Source organism: Lipotes vexillifer, unplaced genomic scaffold, assembly GCF_000442215.2.
Source record: "Lipotes vexillifer unplaced genomic scaffold, Lipotes_vexillifer_v1.1 scaffold573, whole genome shotgun sequence".
NCBI lineage: Eukaryota > Metazoa > Chordata > Mammalia > Artiodactyla > Lipotidae > Lipotes > Lipotes vexillifer.
The window spans coordinates 1936090-1955057 of NW_006796432.1; the positions used below are offsets into that span (position 1 = coordinate 1936090).

An 18968-nucleotide genomic window follows, 5' to 3' on the forward strand; every position below is an offset into this window, starting at 1 on the left:
TCATCAACCCTTGATGCTCTTTGATTTGGCATAGAGTTGTAGTTATATTCTAAATTTTGCAAAATAAAATAAGATGATAAATGTCATCATAATGTTGGGTTTAATAGTTCAGAAGTGTAAATTAAACCTTTTTTTTTTTTTTTTACTGTTTACTTTGAAATTTTATTTCCATTTAAAAGAGATCTTCAAGAAGTTTTAAAAAAAATTCTGATATTGGTTATCCTTGAATAAGTAGGACCTAAGAAATTATCTATTATCTATAATTGTCCAACTATCTATTCTACTCAATTCTGAACCTCTTGAGGCCTGGAACCACCTATGACTCTTATCTTTGGGTGTTATATCTAGTGTTACTGCCGAGTTTAGGTCACTGAGTGTTGAATTAAATAAAATTATGATTGTGAAGACCAGGGAGCAACATGGGAAAACACAAAATCGGGTGTATGCCATGATTACTACTGTGTAAAATTGGGCTGCAAAAATAAAATAGGGAGTGAAGGATGTCATTTTTTCTCCTCTAGTTTTATTGAGCTATAATTGATACATTACATAGTAATGTTATGTATACATAATTGATAGTTCAAAAGCAGTACATTAATCACAGTGGTAGTTTGAGTAGATCATGGGTGGCTTGCATAGTTTGGGTAGGATTATGGATGATATTTATCTAAATCCCCAATTTTTGGTTATGTCTTGTTTCTTTTCTCTTGGAAAAAAGCATATAGAATATAATTTTAAAAGCTCAGTGCATGGAGCTTTTTATTTTAGCTGTTTTTTCTAACTGTAAAAGTAGCTCGTAAAAATTTGGCAAATGATTTATTTTAATCTCATTTTTCCAACTTCCAAAAGACTAACATTTTTGCGTATTTCCTTCTCTCTTTCTCTGTGAATGTTTTATATACTTGAGATGAACTCTTCATACTAGTTTGAATTCTGTATGTTTTACTGATCATTATTGCATAATTATTTTCCCTTGCTGTTAAAAACTCCTTGTTAACGTTAAATGGCTGTATGTTGTTTCCCTGTGGGGGTGTAACTACAGTTTACTTAATCATCCCCCCATTATTAGTACAGCGAATGTTTTTGTATATAAAGCTTTATCTGCATTTCATATTATTTTCTTCAGATAATTTCATAAAAGAGAAATTACTTTTTCTTTAAGAATATTGATGCATGTAACGTTTTGAATTTTAGTAGGCCAAAAAAGTTTATCATTTTAGTTTGGTTATTAATGAGCAGTTCTTCTTTCAAATATTAGTTGACATCTGTTAGTAGAGTTACATGTGGAAGAAAAATGATGTCAAGAGAAAGCATCTGTCTGGGGTCTTGTAGAGAAAATCCTGTACTGGGAAGGTTGGTGGATTCTAGTTCTCCTTCAAAGTCCATCTCTTCTCAAAATCTAGGATCCTGTGAGGTTCCAGACTTCTCTTTAAGACCTGGCAGCTCAAAGTTTGCATCATTTTTGCAGATGCAGGTTTAAGAACTGAGGTAACTATTGAGGGACTGTCTTTTCAGGGAAATTCCCTATTTTGATTACAGGTGTGTATCTAAAATTTGTTCTCTGCCACCCAACCACATCCTTAGAATACTTAGGGGAGGTGATGGTGCCAGTTTTTATTTTTTATTTTTGAGAAACCCCCATTTGCTGTCAAGGTCTGTGGATAATGCTGTTATATTTTGGTTCTAGGTGATGAGACCGCTGTGTGGCAGGCCCTGACTTTGCTGGAAGAGGGACTAACTCACAGCCCTTCCAATGCTCAATTCAAATTGCTGCTTGTTCGAATCTACTGTATGCTGGGGGCATTTGAACCGGTGGTGGATCTGTATTCCAGCCTTGATGCTAAGCATATCCAGCATGACACCATTGGGTTGGTAGTATATACTCTGAATAATGAGCAGCCAGCTACAGCAGTGTGGGGTCCTCATATATGGAATTCTTAACATTTTGATTTTAGCAGAAAAGTTGTTCCTGGTATTAAGCTTTGTAGATTAATCACCTGTTATGACCCATTGCAAAACAGAAAGAGTTTTATCTTTCTCAGTATTTTGTGGTAATTTCAAATGTGTACAATTTAGAAATGGTTAAAAAAAAAAAGTTTTCCCAGATACAGGTAACAGTTATATACTTTGAACTCTTTTTCTTAGCACACATTGTTTTCAGGTCTTTACTTCTGCCTTGCAGTTGAGGTTGACACTTGTATGTTATATGTTGACCCCAGAGATCCTTTGAATTTGTATTTTGACTGTTCTTTGTGATGAATCAAGGGTATTTTCTCTGTGTCCTGTAGAGCTGTTTTAGGAAGACAATATTCTGTTCTCTAACAACTTGTGTTCCATTAATCATCTGAGTGCAAGAAAGCATGGCATAGAGCTTTAGGTCTCCCAAAAAACTGAATTAACTTTGCTGTTTTTTAAAATTTGATTTTGTGAATTAGATCATTTCTATGGCCGCAAGTTTTAACTTTTTGTATGCCTAGCTGTTTTTCTACCATAGTAATTTGAAGTGTAGTATTTGATACTAGAGGTGGGTAGGTATAACCTTTTTTTTCTTTCCTTCCGACCTAGTTATCTTTTGACCCGATACGCCGAATCCCTAGGTCAGTACGCTGCTGCATCCCAGTCCTGTAACTTCGCGCTCAGGTTTTTCCACTCCAACCAGAAAGATGTAAGTGAAAAAAAATTTTATTTTTTATTATGGTCTTGGCCTGCTGAAAGAACATGATTCAGAGAGCGTCTTCCCTCGGGTCACAAGTACACATATTAAGGTGCACCACGCTATACTCACATGTGCCCTTAGTCTATAGCTTACTGGCCAAGGCTGTTAGGTAGAGGTAAGGAGTTTTTGTGGTTGTTCGAAAGGGTATGTTTAATAGAATCCATGAGAAGGTGCATTTAAAACTGGGTATTAGCAGAATATGAAGTGCCTCTTAGGTCTGTGTTTTAATCTCTAAGAGACTTTCTAAGGGTATAAGAAATAGCCTATAAGAGTGTATAGCCTGGGATGCCATATATGATTTTGCGATAGCAGTTGTTCTCACTTACTTTTATTGATTTTTGAAGTTAATAACCACCGTGTTCTTTATCAACAGAGTATACTTATCTTTTCTTACAATTATAAAATTGACCAATTTCAGGACACTTTAAGAGACTTAGGTCAGTAGTATGTTTTTTAAAGTAACAATAAATAAGATAGAGCTTTTATGTGCCATAATGAAAGGATGGGATTTGCACCATATTTTTCACTGCAAGCAGATGTGATCTCCACTTGTCAGTTAAGCAGAAGTTATTGTGGAAAAACTATATGGTCTCTACTCAGTCGAGGTATGTAAAACCACCCAGGAACATATGTGGAGATAAGGTGCGTCTCTACAGTGGTCACACTACCTGCTTGCTTCTCATGTGCTTCTAAGACTCATCACCTGGAATTTCGCCATGCCAGGTATCTGCCCATAGTGTTCCATTTTTCATGGTCTAACAGCAGCTAAGAAACTTGGCAAGGAAGCTGGTTTCTGAGGTTCTTCTTGGCAAAGCACTCACGAGGATTTTTTTAAAAACTCTTTTGTAAATATGACTGCTATACCTAATTTATCTTCCATCTGATTCTTTAAGTTTGTGTTAAATAGAAAGCTGGGACAGGGCAAAAGCATTTCTGACCAATAGAACATAGGTTTGTTGTTCTCAGCTTGCAATAATTATATTCTGACACACTTCAGGTCATGGCCTAGAGGGCTGGTGTAGCACGGGGTTGTGATCTTTGCATCATCAGTTGGCTTTTGAGCTCTATCCCTTTCCACCCATGGCTCCACTTCCCAACAGTGATTGTATCTCTGTTCAAACCTCATTTTGTGCCCTAGCTTCTGATCAGGGAGAGACAGAAGTGGGCATCAGCATTTAAACATATTGCTCAGAAGCTGCTAGCCTGGCTTCACTGTCAGAAGGGCATCTCTAGGACCTTGGTTCTAAAATCTCTTAGCATAAGTGGGCAGTTGAGTTATAAATCTGTGAGTTTTCACTGTATATTCAAGTATCTGTGCTTGAGAAAAACAAATATTGTATGTTAATGCATGTATGTTGAATCTGAAAAAATTGGTATAGACGATCTTGTTTCCAAAGCAGAAATAGAGACATTGGATAGACATGGATACCAAGGGGGAAGGGGGGAGGGTGGGATGAATTGGGAGATTGGGATTGACATATCTACACTATTGATACTGTGTATAAAATGGATAACTAATGAGAACCTACTGTATAGCACAGGGAACTCTACTCAGTGCTCTGTGGTGACCTAAATGGGAAGGAAATCCAAAAGAGAGGGGATATATGTATACGTATAGCTGATTCACTTAGCTGTACAGTAGAAAGTAACACAACATTGTAAAGCAACTATACTCCAATAAAAATTAAAAAAAAAAAAAAAGTATCCATACTTGCCCTTCTCTGTTTTCAAGAAGTTTCACTAACTGAGGAAAAAAGCAAAAGAAAAGTGTATTTCAAATCTCATTATTCTGGCTCTGATTACTGTGTTTCTAAGGAAGAGGTTAAGTAAACATTTGATATAGTGAAGAATCCTTTTCAAACTTTTGTTTCTCAAATAGCTTGATGTGGATGTGAGGGGTAAATAAGGGATTAATCCAAGCCTGGTGTTTGGTTTTACTCCAGTTTCCAGTCATCCAGCATTCTAGAAGAACTATATTGTTCATGAGTTGGTCAATTAAGGCACATTATTTTATACTAATAAAAATCAAGCTTTAATTTTTCTTCCCACAAATACTGTCTGAAGAAGTGTTTTGAAAACAACATGCGCGCGCACGCACGCACACACACACACACACACACACGAAAGTATTGTAATAGGGAAAGGAGATCCCCAGGAGTGATATGAGAGGGCATGTTGTCCTCAGTGGCTTTTTGTATCTTTGTTTGATATTTTGCTGATGGTTGTGTGTGACAGGAGTGACTAATTCATCTAAATGTACATGATGCTGAAGCTGATAAAAGTAAAGCATTTTATTAATCTGGGACTAGGACTCTCTGCTTGAAATTTATTTTTATTACTACTAACTAAGAAAACAGCTATTTAATCATATTAAAGTAGATAACTGGGGAGAGAGCATGGAGGGGGCTAGGTCCTGGAGGTAAAAGCAAAACACAATACAGCAAGGAAGACATACCTTAAACCGTAAAGCCCAGCCCAAGTCCCAGAATAGGAAAATGGAGAGTGTGGTGTGGACTGTTTCCTACAGGAGTTTGAAGCTAAGAAAGATCACAATTGTAGTGTTATACTGTATGTGTTAAACCTTCTGATAGTATTAGAAATACGTCTCTGGAAAGCTAAAGCGCTATGCTCTACATCTTTTATTCTTGGTAGTTTTTGGCGCCCCCAGATGGTTTTTCCTTGAGTGACTGATGTATTTCAATTACCAACTAGCTCTTTGAAAGAACATCTACTCCTTAAATGGAAAATCTGCTTTGTAAGGCTTTGTGCTATGGGATTGAAAGTTGTATTTGGAAGGTCGATGTAGGGGTTTTCTTTTTGGAAAGGTCGTTGTCTGCTGTCATCTTATTTGAAATAGAGTTTTATAATATAAAAACAAGAGTTTAGATTTACATATCTCCAAAAGTAACTTACATGTTCGTACTTTTTAAAAAAATGCCTTTACAAGTCTCCATTTTAGGTATTCATGAAGATCATTATTCAAGGGTTTGATGTCCATGTATTTCGCTAATTTTTACAGTGACCAGGGTTCATTTCAGGAATCCATATGGGATCTCAATAGCCTCATTGGTGCATAAATGAGTAGAAATGGATACAGACAACATTCTCTGATATTCAGAAGTCTTTAAAGTACCCATGGCTTCCAGTTTTGCCTGCAGTTCCAATAGGTCGTTGTTTCTTCAAATCATGGTGCTTCCTCAGTCTGTCCTATTGGTAGCTGCCCAGGCCCTTTTCTAGCTCTGCAGTGATACTTTACTGCAGTATTAAAGGAGGACTATCTTAAAAAAAGAAGCCAGAGAACTATAGTTGCCTTCTTAGTTTGTTAAAGGACTGCATTCCTTTTTTGTGGCCCCTTATTTTTCTCTTGCCTTTTTCTAAAGTGGTATTCCATGGACCACTCAGAAGTTAAAACTTCCTCTACACTTGGTAAGGCTGAGTTCTTTCCTTTAATCATAGCATATTTTGGAACTGTAATTAATAAATTTGATTGGAATCACCAAAGTCAAATTTTTATCCTGATTAGTTGCTGGATCATATGTTCCTAACCAGCCATTTTTTTCAAACTGTAAGGTCCTATTGCAAGGGCTGTTGGTAAACCTTACTATGTTTTCCAAACCAAGAGGCCATTGGATAGGCATATGTGTTTAGGGTATCCTGGCCTCTTCTTGACTTGAGCGTATCACTGTCCTTTAATCAAGCTAGAAGGTACACTTGAGCTTTTTCAGATAGTCCTTCTTTAAACCTGCAGGATCACAAGTAATCTTTTTAATTTTCTTGTGTCCGTCCGTCTTTAATTTCTCCAGATACTGCAGGCAAACAGCTCGCCGAGGTGTCCCATGGGGGTTTAAAAGCCGCATCGAATGCAGTTGAATTAGCGCCCGTGGCGCAATCCCGCGGCCTGAAATGAACCCTGCGAGGCTGTGTATCAGAGGGTACGTTGTTGACTATTGGCCTATTTTCCTATTGGGCAAATTATTCGGTCATAATGGAGATGGGGGCAGAGCTGACTGAGGCTGTGCAAAAAGACTGTCTTTTCTAGAAAGGATCTTTGGGGGCAGACATCAACTTTGAGTTTAGTACTTTACTTAGCCCACAAGGGTGCCCTTCTGACTTCCGATCCTGATGGCGTAGGCCCATACCCATGAAATGTACTTCCCTGAGATTTTCTTCTGTTGTGCCAGAATTTCTGTTTAGGATTCTTTATCTTGCCTCTGTTCATGTTTCATCTGTATATATGTATTAATCTAATTAAAGCACATGTGGTGTATGTTATGGGATTTTCTAGCATAGTAGTTTGGATGGACAGGTAACCTGGTTTTTGCATTTTCTGTCCTCAGAATGGATGATGACATGAATTTTTATAGGTCTTTTGTTTGGTGTCTTCTATCTTGATGCAATACACATATTCCTATGTTTGTGATATATTATTCAGAAGTAAACAAAACCAAGGAGCAGCCTGTCTTTTTTCGGAAGGACAGTAATTTTTATTTGTGGTGGTGGTGGGATGGTTATGTTATTCTGGTGTTTTGGGAACCTTTGTATAAAACAAAGTTTATCTTAGATGCAGAAAAACATGGAGTAATATCCCTTCCACAATGGCACTAACCAAAACCTTGACTGATGTGGTGTAACAAAACCTTCAGTCCTGTTGAAATGAACATAACTGCTAGGAGAAAGTCTACATGGTGGTAGCAGCAGCTAAATATTATTAGTAGTAATATTAGTGAAGAAGACATTTGACTCCAGTATAGGATACAAGAAAAATAACATTTTTAAAAGCTGATATTCTATTTGGTGACCAAGAACTTTAAAGATTAGACTCAACATCTTAATTTTATTTTGAGTGTTGTTTTGTTTTGTCTGGCAAGGTATGTCTTCATTGCCTGACATGTGAAATGTTTATACCAAGGTGATGTCTTTCCTTCCCAGACCTCAGAATATATTATTCAAGCTTACAAATATGGTGCATTTGAGAAGATCCCAGAGTTTATCGCTTTTAGGAACAGGCTGAATAATTCTCTTCATTTTGCACAAGTCCGTACTGAACGGATGTTGTTAGACCTTCTACTTGAAGCAAATGTGTAAGTATTGCACAAGAGCTAATAAGGAACTAAGAGATTAGATCAGATACTGTGAGCCATTAATGGGCCTCATGGGTGTCATTAGTGGGCTTAAGCTAAAGAAAAATGGGGGAAAAAAATGTAGGAGGGAACAGGGAAGAAAGGGGAAGGTGCCTGTCATGGGGAATGATAGGGTACTGCCAGTACCATCCCAGGTTCCATACAGAAACCAGCTAGGCCATGGTCATCATCCCTGGCCCATATTATGTTTACAAGCTTCCCCATACCCTGCAAACATGGGATTTCAGGAATTAATGCTGATGAACTTTATTTTGGTTGGGCCTCCAGATGCCTTTCTTTTGCTGTGTAGCAGGCCAGAACCAGTGCTTGGTTCTATTTCACGTTATATGAGCTTTTACTTCCTAATATTAAAGCCTTCCTTCACTCTTTCCTTTTCTCTCTTTCTAGTAAAACAAAGTCCTGGCTAACATGTTTTCATGACTATTTTATTATTGAATAATACTTAAATAAATTTTCATTATCACAGATCAACCAGCTTAGCAGAAAGTATAAAGTCAATGAATCTTCGGCCAGAAGAAGATGACATTCCATGGGAAGCCTTGCGAGACAACAGAGACTTAAATGTTTTCTTTAGCTGGGATCCAAAAGACAGGTAACTTGAATTTAACACCAAGCAATTTATTTTTAAAGAATCAAGATGAATTTAAGAGTTTTATATATTATATATTATGTATATATAATAACATTTTTATTGTAGGGATCAGAAAATATAGGTAAGCCAGAGGAAGAAAAGAAAACCTCACCCCTATGTTGAGATTACTGGTTAATCTAAAAGTTAATTCCTCCTTCACAGCATACATGAAAACGGATTCCAGATGGATTAAAGATTATATGTTAAAACTTAGAAGAAAATATAAAAAATATTTTTAAATGGTTGGGAAAGTCTTTCTCAGCATTACATCAGATCTGGAAACAAAGAATTTGACCTCTAAATATTAGTCTTCTATATAGAAGTAAATTTGTTAACAAGTTCTAGAGGTATCTGGTAAATTGGTAAATTTCTTCATATATATTAATATCCTTCACATATACAGAGAAATCAATAAGAAGAAGATAAATGAAAAACAAATGGGGCAAAGGGTTTAATAGGAAATTAAAGAAATGTACTTTACAGCAATAAAGATTTGTATTTTAATCTATCAGATGAAGATTTAACCTATCACATAAAAAAGTTTAATCCTTGCTCTCAGCTAGGTTATGGGAAAGTGGTTGTGAGTTTACATGGCAGTAAAACTTTATATAACCTTTCTATAGGGAATTTTAGTTATATGTATCAAGATTGAAAAGGCTGTGTAGCATTTAATTCAGGAGAACCACTTCTAGGAAAGTGGAAACTAAGGAATAAGTGCACAAGTATGCAGAGACATGTATACAAGGTAGTTCTGGAATATGCTGTAATTTGGGGGCTGCCAAGACTACCTTCAGTGATTTGCCAGGACTCATGGGATTCTACATGTAGTTGGACTCACAACTAAGTTTTTTTATAACAAAAGGATACATGACAGGATCAGCAAAGGGAAAGACATATAGGTGGAGTTTGGAAAACTCCATGCACAGACTTCCAGTGTTCTCTCCCTCCTACGAAGGAATATACTGAGCGTGTGCTCCTTTCTCCAGCAGCAAAAAATGCGGTATTTCTGTGCAATATTTCTGCCCAGAGAAACCCATTAAAGATTTGGTGCCCAAGGTTTTCATCGGCTGGTGATGTAGGCACCCTCAGTCTAGCATGTACCAACATTTCAGACTCCCAGAAGGAAAGCACTGTTCACCCTTAACCACATAATTTGTATGAACAATCTAGGCAGGTGAGCCACTCTTGTCATTTAGGGAATGGTTGGCCTGCTAGGTTCCCAGACACCAGGCAAGGGCCAACCTTGCAAGTAGGCCCTTCTGAAGATAATAGCCTCAGGGTTGCTATGTTAACTTTTTTTTTTTAAAGAATATTTGGTGGGGAGATTTTTTATTTATTTATTTGTTTGTTTTATTTTTGACTGTGTTGGGTCTTCGTTGCTGTGTGGGCTTTCTCTAGTTGCAGTGAGTGGGGGCTACTCTTTGTTGCAGTGAGTAGGCCTCTCACTGTCTTGGCTTCTCTTGTTGCGGAGCACGGGCTTTAAGCACGCAGGCTTCAGTAGTTGTGGCACGTAGGCTCAGTAGTTGTGGCTCGCGGACTCTAGAGCACAGGTTCAGTAGTTGTGGTGCACAGGCTTAGTTGCTCTGCGGCATGTGGGATCTTCCTGGGCCAGGGATCAAACCCATGTCCCCTTCATTGGCAGACAGATTCTTAACCACTGCACCACCAGGCAAGCCTATGTTAACTGTTTTCTGTACACACTGTCATAAAAAGATGCAGTTTGCAAAATAGTATAAACACTGTGAACCCATTTTATCTGTTTAAAGTATATTACATAAATATTTGTAGTTCATTTTCGTACATTGTATTGCAAAAGTCTGAAAGGATCTATACCAAGCATGTTAATATTGTGGGTTCTCCATCAGTAGTAATGTTGTAGTTATGACTTGTTGACATTTCTGTTATAAACTTTTTTTTTTTTTTTTTTTTTTTTGCGGTACACGGGCCTCTCACTGTTGTGGCCTCTCCCGTTGCGGAGCACAGGCTCCGGACGCGGAGGCTCAACGGCCATGGCTCACAGGCCCAGCCGCTCCGCGGCATGTGGGATCTACCTGGACTGGGGCACAAACCCGTGTCCCCTGCATCGGCAGGCGGACTCTCAACCACTGCGCCACCAGGGAAGCCCTCCGTTATAAACTTTAATTTTGAATTGTTTATGCAGAATAACTGGATTTATGTTGTGTTAGGCTGAAAGTTGACAATTTTGGCTACCATTTGTGGATTTTGGCTTAGATTCATTATGCATATCAATCTTTTTTTTATAAGAGCATGGAAAAACATTTGTTGTAAACTGCTCTTTAACAAAGAATATTTGTTTTTTTTAAACAAAGTTTGACTGGCAGTTAATAGTGTGAAGCAGATCATATTTGTATTGATTGAAAAATGAAACTTAGATTTTAAAATCTAATTTAAAATCTAGTGACAGTGCTTAGCTTACTATTATTTATCATTTGAATCATCTAAATTTAGTGAGAATATTAATTGAGAATGATTTTCTTTCTAATTTTTATACTCTGTAAATCACGGCCTTAAAAATAATAATGCATAATGAAACAATTCCAACATGAAAAGTGTGTTTTACTTTTGTTACATAAAAATAATTTGAGTGCTTACTTAATATACCTTGAGTGGTTATCTAGTAAATCACTAAATAGATGGTGTCACTCAACAAGTAATGTTATCTGAAGGAATAAAGATTTCCAGTCATTAAACAAAAACTAAATAATCAAGTGTTCTGTATCAGGAATTCTAAATATGCCTTTCTAAGATCATTTTTGTGTGTCATTTTTACCCTGAAACTTTTAACTAATCAAAGTGATGGTTCAAAATAAATTTTAGAAAACTTAGGATAGCATGGATTCTGTTCCTATAACAGACTAATTCCCAAGACTAATACAAATTTAATCTGAATTTTTAAGACTTTGTTAGCTTCCATTTAAATGATAGTATAGGGACCTCCCCGGAAATCAGGTCCAGTGGTTAAGACTCTGCCTTCCAATGCAGGGGGTGCAGGTTTGATCCCTGGTCAGGGAACTAAGATCCCACATGCTGCAGGGTGCAGCCAAAAATTTTTTAAAAAGAAGAAAAAAAAAGATTGTACAAGCATATACTCTTTGGGAGCATTTTTTGTTCTTCAGACAAACAGAAGTGATTTTAATAAGGCTTAATAATAGTTAATGGCAACCTTCTGTTCTGTTTTAAAAATCTAGTCTTTTGACCACTTTGACTTTTTAAATACATGACATCTTTACCAAGTACACTGAAGGTCTATTATAGGAAGAACTGGTTGGGAGACAATAAAAGTTTTGATTGTAAGTCATTCATTTAATTAAAAAACATTGCAAATACTGCATGTTGTTATTTATATAAAATCAGATAAAGGACATTCTTGTCAAGTTCCAAAATTTGTATATACTTTTAGGTCATAAGAGTTAATAGTTTTATTTATGACTTTGTAGATTATGTTATTTATGTGTGAAACAAAGCAGGAAAATATATTGAGAAAGAATTATGTTTATGGAGGATTATGTTTTTAATGTGTTAACATTTCTTAAATGTAAACATATATTTCTAATGTGTACTTAAGTAATGTTTAAGGAAACCAAAGTAATGCATTGTTCTGCATGTTGGCAGTGTCAAAAATAAAACCATTTTGGTGGTTAAAAAATATATATATATTGTGGGTTCTTGGTTATCAGGTCCCGTTTTCCTTTTACTTTTCTGTCATTTGAATTTTTATATTATGTATTTTATCATCAGAAAAATGAATCTCACGTAAGGGGAAAACGACCTGTTAGGTAGGTTATCTTTCCCATTTTATAAAGGATACCGAAATGGGGACTTGGACTGTTTTGGTTTGTCCAAGATCATTCAGCTATTAAATGAAAGCTGAGACCATTCAAAGGCGTCTGGACTGGTGAAAGTGAACTTTGAAAGCTTTAAAGTTAACATGAATAAAATGGATGGTTTGCGGATGTTTCTTTTTAAGGGATGTTTCTGAAGAACATAAGAAACTTTCCTTGGAGGAGGAGACAATGTGGTTAAGAATCCGTTCCTTAACCTTGAGGCTGATCAGTGGACTTCCAAGTCTTAACCATTCTGTTGGGCCAGAGAACTCAGAGAAGACCACTGAGAATGGAGTATCCTCCCGGATTGATATTTTCCGTTTGCTCCTTCAACAGCTGGAGGTGGCCCTGGAGACGGGAAAGCGATTTATTGAGAAGGACATTCAGGTATCATCAGTGCGTATTTACAATCGAAGCTGCAATAATATGTGACTGTCTTTTTGAAAATAGGAATTGGGGATGGGTGAATAGTAAAGAACAGTATTTTGTCCCACTTTATGGCATCTATAGGAAAAAGACAAACTTTTTAAACTTGAGGAATTGCAGAGGCTTCCTCAATATCCAAATTGGATAGTGAGGAAAAGCAAAATAACTTTTTTGTGATGGTAAACTTTTTAAACCTGTCAACAAATTAATACAGCGTTTCTGTTTTCACCATAATGATTTGGTTATTATTAGCTTGCTGATCAGTGCTTTGTAACTTAATCATGGAGATAGATTTTTATCCAGTTCCTTGTTTTCTCATTTTGTATTTTATGAATTTAAATTTCAGTGGATTTAAAGAACATTTAAAGAACTTTTTTTCCTTTCCAGTATCCTTTCCTTGGTCCTGTACCTACCAGAATGGCTGGATTCTTTAATTCTGGCTGTTCTCAGTGTCAGACCAACTCTTTTTATCTTGTTAGTGATATTTATGAGCTGGACATCAATGGTTTAGGTAAGTGTATACTTGCATGAGTATGTTTACAGGGTCTTTGTCACTGAAAACTTAGTAAATGCAACAAAATATCTATAACCTCACATATTTGGAAAAATTTGGAAGAGATGGGAGCTGGAAGCTGTTCTGGAATCTCTAGTTTGCTATACAAGAAAGTCCATTAAACAGTTTACAAAATAATGTTTAGAAGCTTAAGTCCATTCCATTTTTTTTTTTTTAATCAGCCCTGCTGCGCCCCCCACACCCCACCCCCGCACCTCTAAATGCTGCTCACTCCCTTTCCCTCATTTTCCCACTTTTAAGTCTGTTCCATATTTAAAATCATTTTTTAGAGTTAAAAGTTGAAGAAATCCTTGATTTGTTGAAATATTGTTGGATTTCAAGTTGAATTCTTCTCATTCATTCATTTAAAAATTTTTTTAAAATTGAAGTATAGTTGATTTACAATGTTATGTTAGTTTCTGGTGTACAGCAAAGTGATTCAGTTATACCTATATATATATATACATGTATTTTCATATTCTTTTCCATTCTGGTTTATGATAGGATACTGAATATAGTTCCCTGTGCTATACAGTAGGACCTTGTTGTTTATCTGTTTTATGTATAGTAGTTTGTATCTGCTAATCCCAAACTCCTAATTTATCCCTCCCTCATTCCCCTTTGATAACCATAAATTTGTTTTCTATGTCTATGAATCTGTTTCTGTTTTATAAATAACTTCATTTGTATCAGATTAAATTCTTTACTTAAAAATGAAGGCCTAGGGACTTCCCTGGTGGTCCAGTGGGTAAGGCTCTGCGCTCCCAATGCAGGGGGCCGGGGTTTGATCCCTGGTTGGGGAACTAGATCCTGCATGCATGCCACAACTAAGAGTTTGCATGCCACAACTAAGAAGTCTGCATGCTGCAACTAAAGATCCCGCATGCCACAGCAAAGACCTGGTGTGGCCAAAATAAATAAGTATTTAAAAAAAGAAAGAAGAAGGCCTAAACTTTGTAGAGAAAAGATTTTTTTCTAAGCTGTCAACCCAGCGAGAGTCACAAATACCATATAGGTCATGTTTTTTTGTTTGTGTTTTGTTTTTCCCAAGTCATAAGGCTTGTGGATCTTGTCATTTAGAGTATTTGAAACACATAGATTTCTGGTCCTCCTAGAGAATCTTAGGTAGTGCTTTTGGCAGAACAGTAATTAATACCTTTCTTTGCCTTTTTTCTTTCCCTTTCTCTTTCCTTTTCTCCTTTTCCTGTCCTTCATCTTTCTCTCAGTAATGGAATTTAGAGGCCTGTGGGTCTTAAGAGAAAAGAAAATGTTCTTGCCCATGCTTCCAGGTATTGGTCTTGCTTCTTTATCTTACTAAAAATTGAATTGAAAGTTTTTCATTGTGTTTCAATTTTAGAGGATACAATGGAGATCCAGGAGCGAGTAGAGAATAGTCTTAAGTCTTTACTAGAACAGTTAAAAGGTAAGTGGTCTTACTGTGGATTCCCATATTGTATCTGATTGTCTGACATTTTTTCATAGAAGCTCATTTTTTCATAGAAACTTGCAAGAGGTTTTGAAAAATAAGAAAGCACACTTTTTGGTATTTTTAAAGACTTTGTTTCTAACTTTAAAAAGTTTTGATTACAAAAGTAGTAGACACCTATTGTAAATCAGTACACAAGTGGGTATGGTCTTTTCCCCTTTCCCAGCCCCGTTCCTGCAGAGGTAAGTAGGTACGTGCTGTTGGCACTTTGCAGTCTGTATTTCTACATACCACCTAAACAGTCATACATGTGTGTATGGAAATACATAGTAGTGATTTTTTAAAAAAATATATGAAAAGGTATAATACATGCTTTTCTGGCTTTAATTATTTGTTATCTTGGACATTTTACCATGTCAGTTATATACACACCCCATTTGTTTTAAGGGCTGCATAATATTCCACAGTATTGTATCAGTGTACCAGATTTATTTATATGCTCTGAGTACATAATATATTATGCATAACAATGCTGACATAAATATCTTGGGACACAATTGTTTGGGTACTTATTTGAGTATTTCCTTGGGGTTAAATTCCTAGCAATGAAATTATTTGGTAAAGAATATACATATGCATTTTCTTTTAACTCTCAAATACTTAAAAAAATTATTATTTTATTTTACTATAGTTGATTTACAATACTGTGTTAGTTTCAGGTGTACAGCTTCAGATTCTTTTCCATTATAGATTATTGTGCATTTTAAATCTATAAGGGTCTTTCTTTTTAGGAGCCTAAAAAAGTCTTTTATTTTGTTGCTCAAATGAAGACTGAGAATTAAAAGATGATCAAGATTATGAGAATAAAACCTGGTATTTGTTATGAAGGTGCATTTCTACCATGCACATTGGTCTTTTAGTCTATAATGGCACAAGTTCTTTTAAACCATCCACTTGAAGTCTTATTTTTATTGTGCCAATGGCCTATCTGTGGAAAGGTGTAGCTGGTGTTTATTTATTTTTTAAACGGTTATCCCATATTTTATTTTATTTATTTTTAAAAAGTTATTTATTTATTTGATTGCGCTGGGTCTTAGTTGTGGCAGGCAGCCTCCTTAGTTGTGGCTCGCAGGCTCCTTAGTTGCAGCACGTGGGCTTCCTTAGTTGTGGCATGTGAACTCTTAATTGCGGCATGCATGTGGGATCTAGTTCCCTGACCATGGATTAACCCAGGCCACCTGCACTGGAAGTGTGGAGTCTTAACCACTGGACCACCAGGGAAGTTCCCGTAGCTGGTGTTTAGACCCTAGAATATATAATTTATAAGTCTGCCTTTTATGTTTTGAAGACAATAGAGCAGTAGTCGTGTGGCTTTTTAAAGAGCTTAAAATAGGGCTTCCCTGGTGGCACAGTGGTTGGGAGTCTGCCTGCCAATTCAGGGGACACGGGTTCAAGCCCTGGTCCAGGAAGATCCCACATGCTGTGGAGCAGCTAAGCCCATGAGCCACAACTGCTGAGCCTGTGCTCTAGGGCCCACAAGCCACAACTACTGAGCCCATGTGCCACAACTACTGAAACCCATGTGCCTAGAGCCTGTGCTCTGCTACAAGAGAAGCCACTGCAATGAGAAGCCTGCGCACCGCAAAGTAGAGTAGTCCCCGCTCGCCACAACTAGAGAAAGCCTGAGGGCAGCAACAAAGACCCGATGCAGCCAAAAACAATAAATAAATAAAATAAAATAAACTTAAAAAAATAAATAAAGAGCTTAAAATAGATATTCTTTGGTGTTTGTTTCATTGGGGTGGGGGAGCTTTCTGGATTAAATCTTTATATTTTCTTATTCTTTATTAGATTGTGCATTGTGTTCCTAAAAATAACATTGAAACAAAAGCTGAATAAAACCATAAACTATTTTTCTGTTTTCAGATGTCTTTAGTAAATGTAAAGGTGATCTCTTAGAAGTTAAAGATGGTAACTTGAAAACACATCCTGCTCTTTTAGAAAATCTAGTCTTCTTGGTTGAGGTATGTTTTTGTTCTCTTTGTGAAAAACTCAATTTTCCTTAATTGTATGCAGGATTAATTTTTCAAAAATTAACAGGTTATAGGCACCTTATGCCTGTAATTTAACCCTTCACTCCCACCTTTTGTTAATTGAAAAGCAATTTCAATTTTCTGAACTAATTCCTTCTAAGAGTATCAGGAGAATTTCATTCATAATGTTAGGGTAAAACTTCTTGAAATTTGCTTTACAAATCTCTAAAGATTCCTCAGATTCACTGCAAATCTAGCTTTCTTCTGTTCATTTTCCTTTTTGACTCAACTATTATGTAGTTTAAGTTAATTCTGCCAGCTTTCTAAATTTGTTGCTGCTGTTGACTAATTGCTGAGATTCTGCATTATGAAGGGGAATCCAGGAGCTGATGTAGCAAAACACTTTTTTTCTTTTAGCCAGAGAGAGAAAGAAGAGGATCATAAACACTCATAATCCATTATCTTTTTTCCGTTTATTTTGTCACATGTTTATTTACTTTCTTTTCCTACTAGTCTGTAAGCTTCCTGAAGGCAATATTCTCTGTTTTGGTGACATTTTAAGTGCCTAAGAGATACTTAATGAGTGAATGAGAAATAATTGCATGTATATATGGATATGAATACAGTGTAGCATAGGTGAAGACATGTAAACACCTAACTTAATTCAAAGGAGAATATGTGCTGACCAACTGGGGAGATTTCTTCATACACAATTTAAGGTTTGCAGGTGAGGCAGTATCTTACCTGGATGGAGAGGTGGGTGGGGAGAGGCATATTTTACAGAACCTTTGGATTCCATACCTAGGAATTTGGACTTTTCACTTCAGTGAAAAGGATGATGGATCTCCATCTCCTGCAAGGAAGTGAAAGAAAATTGGACTGAGTAGAGCAGGTGTCCTGAACCTCCAGGCCACGGACTGTTAACCAGTCTGTTAACAGACTGTTAGGAACTGGGCCGTATAGCAGGAGGTGAGCAGCAGGTGAGCGAAGCTTCATCTGTATTTACAACCGCTCCCCATCACTTGCATTACCGCCTGAGCTCTGCCTCCTGTCAGATCAGCAGCGGCATTAGATTCTCATAGGAGCGCGAACCCTACTGTGAACTGTGCATGCGAGGGATCTAGGTTGCGTGCTCCTCATGAGAATCTAATGCCTGATGATCTGAGGTGGAGCTGAGGCAGTGATACTAGCACTGGGGAGTGGCTGCAAATACAGATTATCATGAGCAGAGAGGTTTGACTGCACAGAGACCATAATAAATCAATTGCTTGCAGACTCATATCAAAACCCTATCAGTGAGTGGCAAGTGAAAACAACTTCAGGGCTCCCACTGATTCTGCATTATGGTGAGTTGTATAAGTATTTAATTATATATTACAGTGTAATTATAATAGAAATAAAGTGCACAATAAACGTAATGAGCCTGAATCATCCCCAAACCATCCCCCCGTCCATGGAAAAATTGTCTTCCATGAAACCGGTCCCTGGTGCTGAGAAGGTTGAGGACCACTGGAGTAGAGGATGAGTTTAGAGCTGGGAGAGCCAGAAGAAAGGATAAAGACAGTATTCTGAGTGGGATATGAAGAAAACCTGGATCAGTGTGGTGATTGTAGAAGTTAGAGAGTGGAGAGTTACAATAGAACTTGAAGAGATTTGCATAGTAGAGCTGTTTGCATAGAATTTGTTTAGTTCATAATCTTTGTTCTTGATAGATATCTTGAGTGTAATCCTTATTGATGAATTTGCAATTTTTCATCTTTCAGACTATTTCTATTATCCTTTGGGTGTCCAGTTACTGTGAGAGTGTCCTGCGACCATACAAATTAAATTTACAGAAAAAGAAGAAGAAGAAAAAAGAAACCAGCATCATCATGGTAATAACAGAGAAAACACAAGTAACAATCTGGCTGCATGCTGTCTTTTCTTTTCACTGTTTTCCTGCATTTTGTAAGAGATCATAGGAGCCAATATGCATTCATTTTCTCTCCCCAGCTTTAAAAAAAAAATACACCTGCAGAAAAGCTGAAAGACTAGTATAATGACACCCAGACATCCTTACCTAGATTCACCACTTGTTAACAATTTGCCACATTGGCTTTATCTCTCTCTCTCTCTCTTTCTCTCTCTCTCATTCTCTACCTCCCCCACCCCCATTTGTTGAACCATTTGAAAGAAAAGTACAGACTGTGATACATAA

General features: G+C 36.8%; 1 protein-coding gene across 1 annotated transcript in view; it reads left to right on the forward strand.

Moving 5' to 3' along the window:
* The window catches only part of NAA25 (N-alpha-acetyltransferase 25, NatB auxiliary subunit), a 71225-nt gene that overhangs the window by 40837 nt on the left and 11420 nt on the right, over positions 1–18968 (forward strand). Inside the window, exons 14-22 of the mRNA XM_007468590.1 lie at positions 1688–1868; positions 2566–2665; positions 7646–7797; positions 8324–8449; positions 12477–12720; positions 13147–13270; positions 14670–14735; positions 16665–16762; positions 18535–18645. Coding sequence (XP_007468652.1) covers positions 1688–1868; positions 2566–2665; positions 7646–7797; positions 8324–8449; positions 12477–12720; positions 13147–13270; positions 14670–14735; positions 16665–16762; positions 18535–18645 — 1202 coding nt within the window. The remainder of the gene's footprint in view (positions 1–1687; positions 1869–2565; positions 2666–7645; positions 7798–8323; positions 8450–12476; positions 12721–13146; positions 13271–14669; positions 14736–16664; positions 16763–18534; positions 18646–18968) is intronic.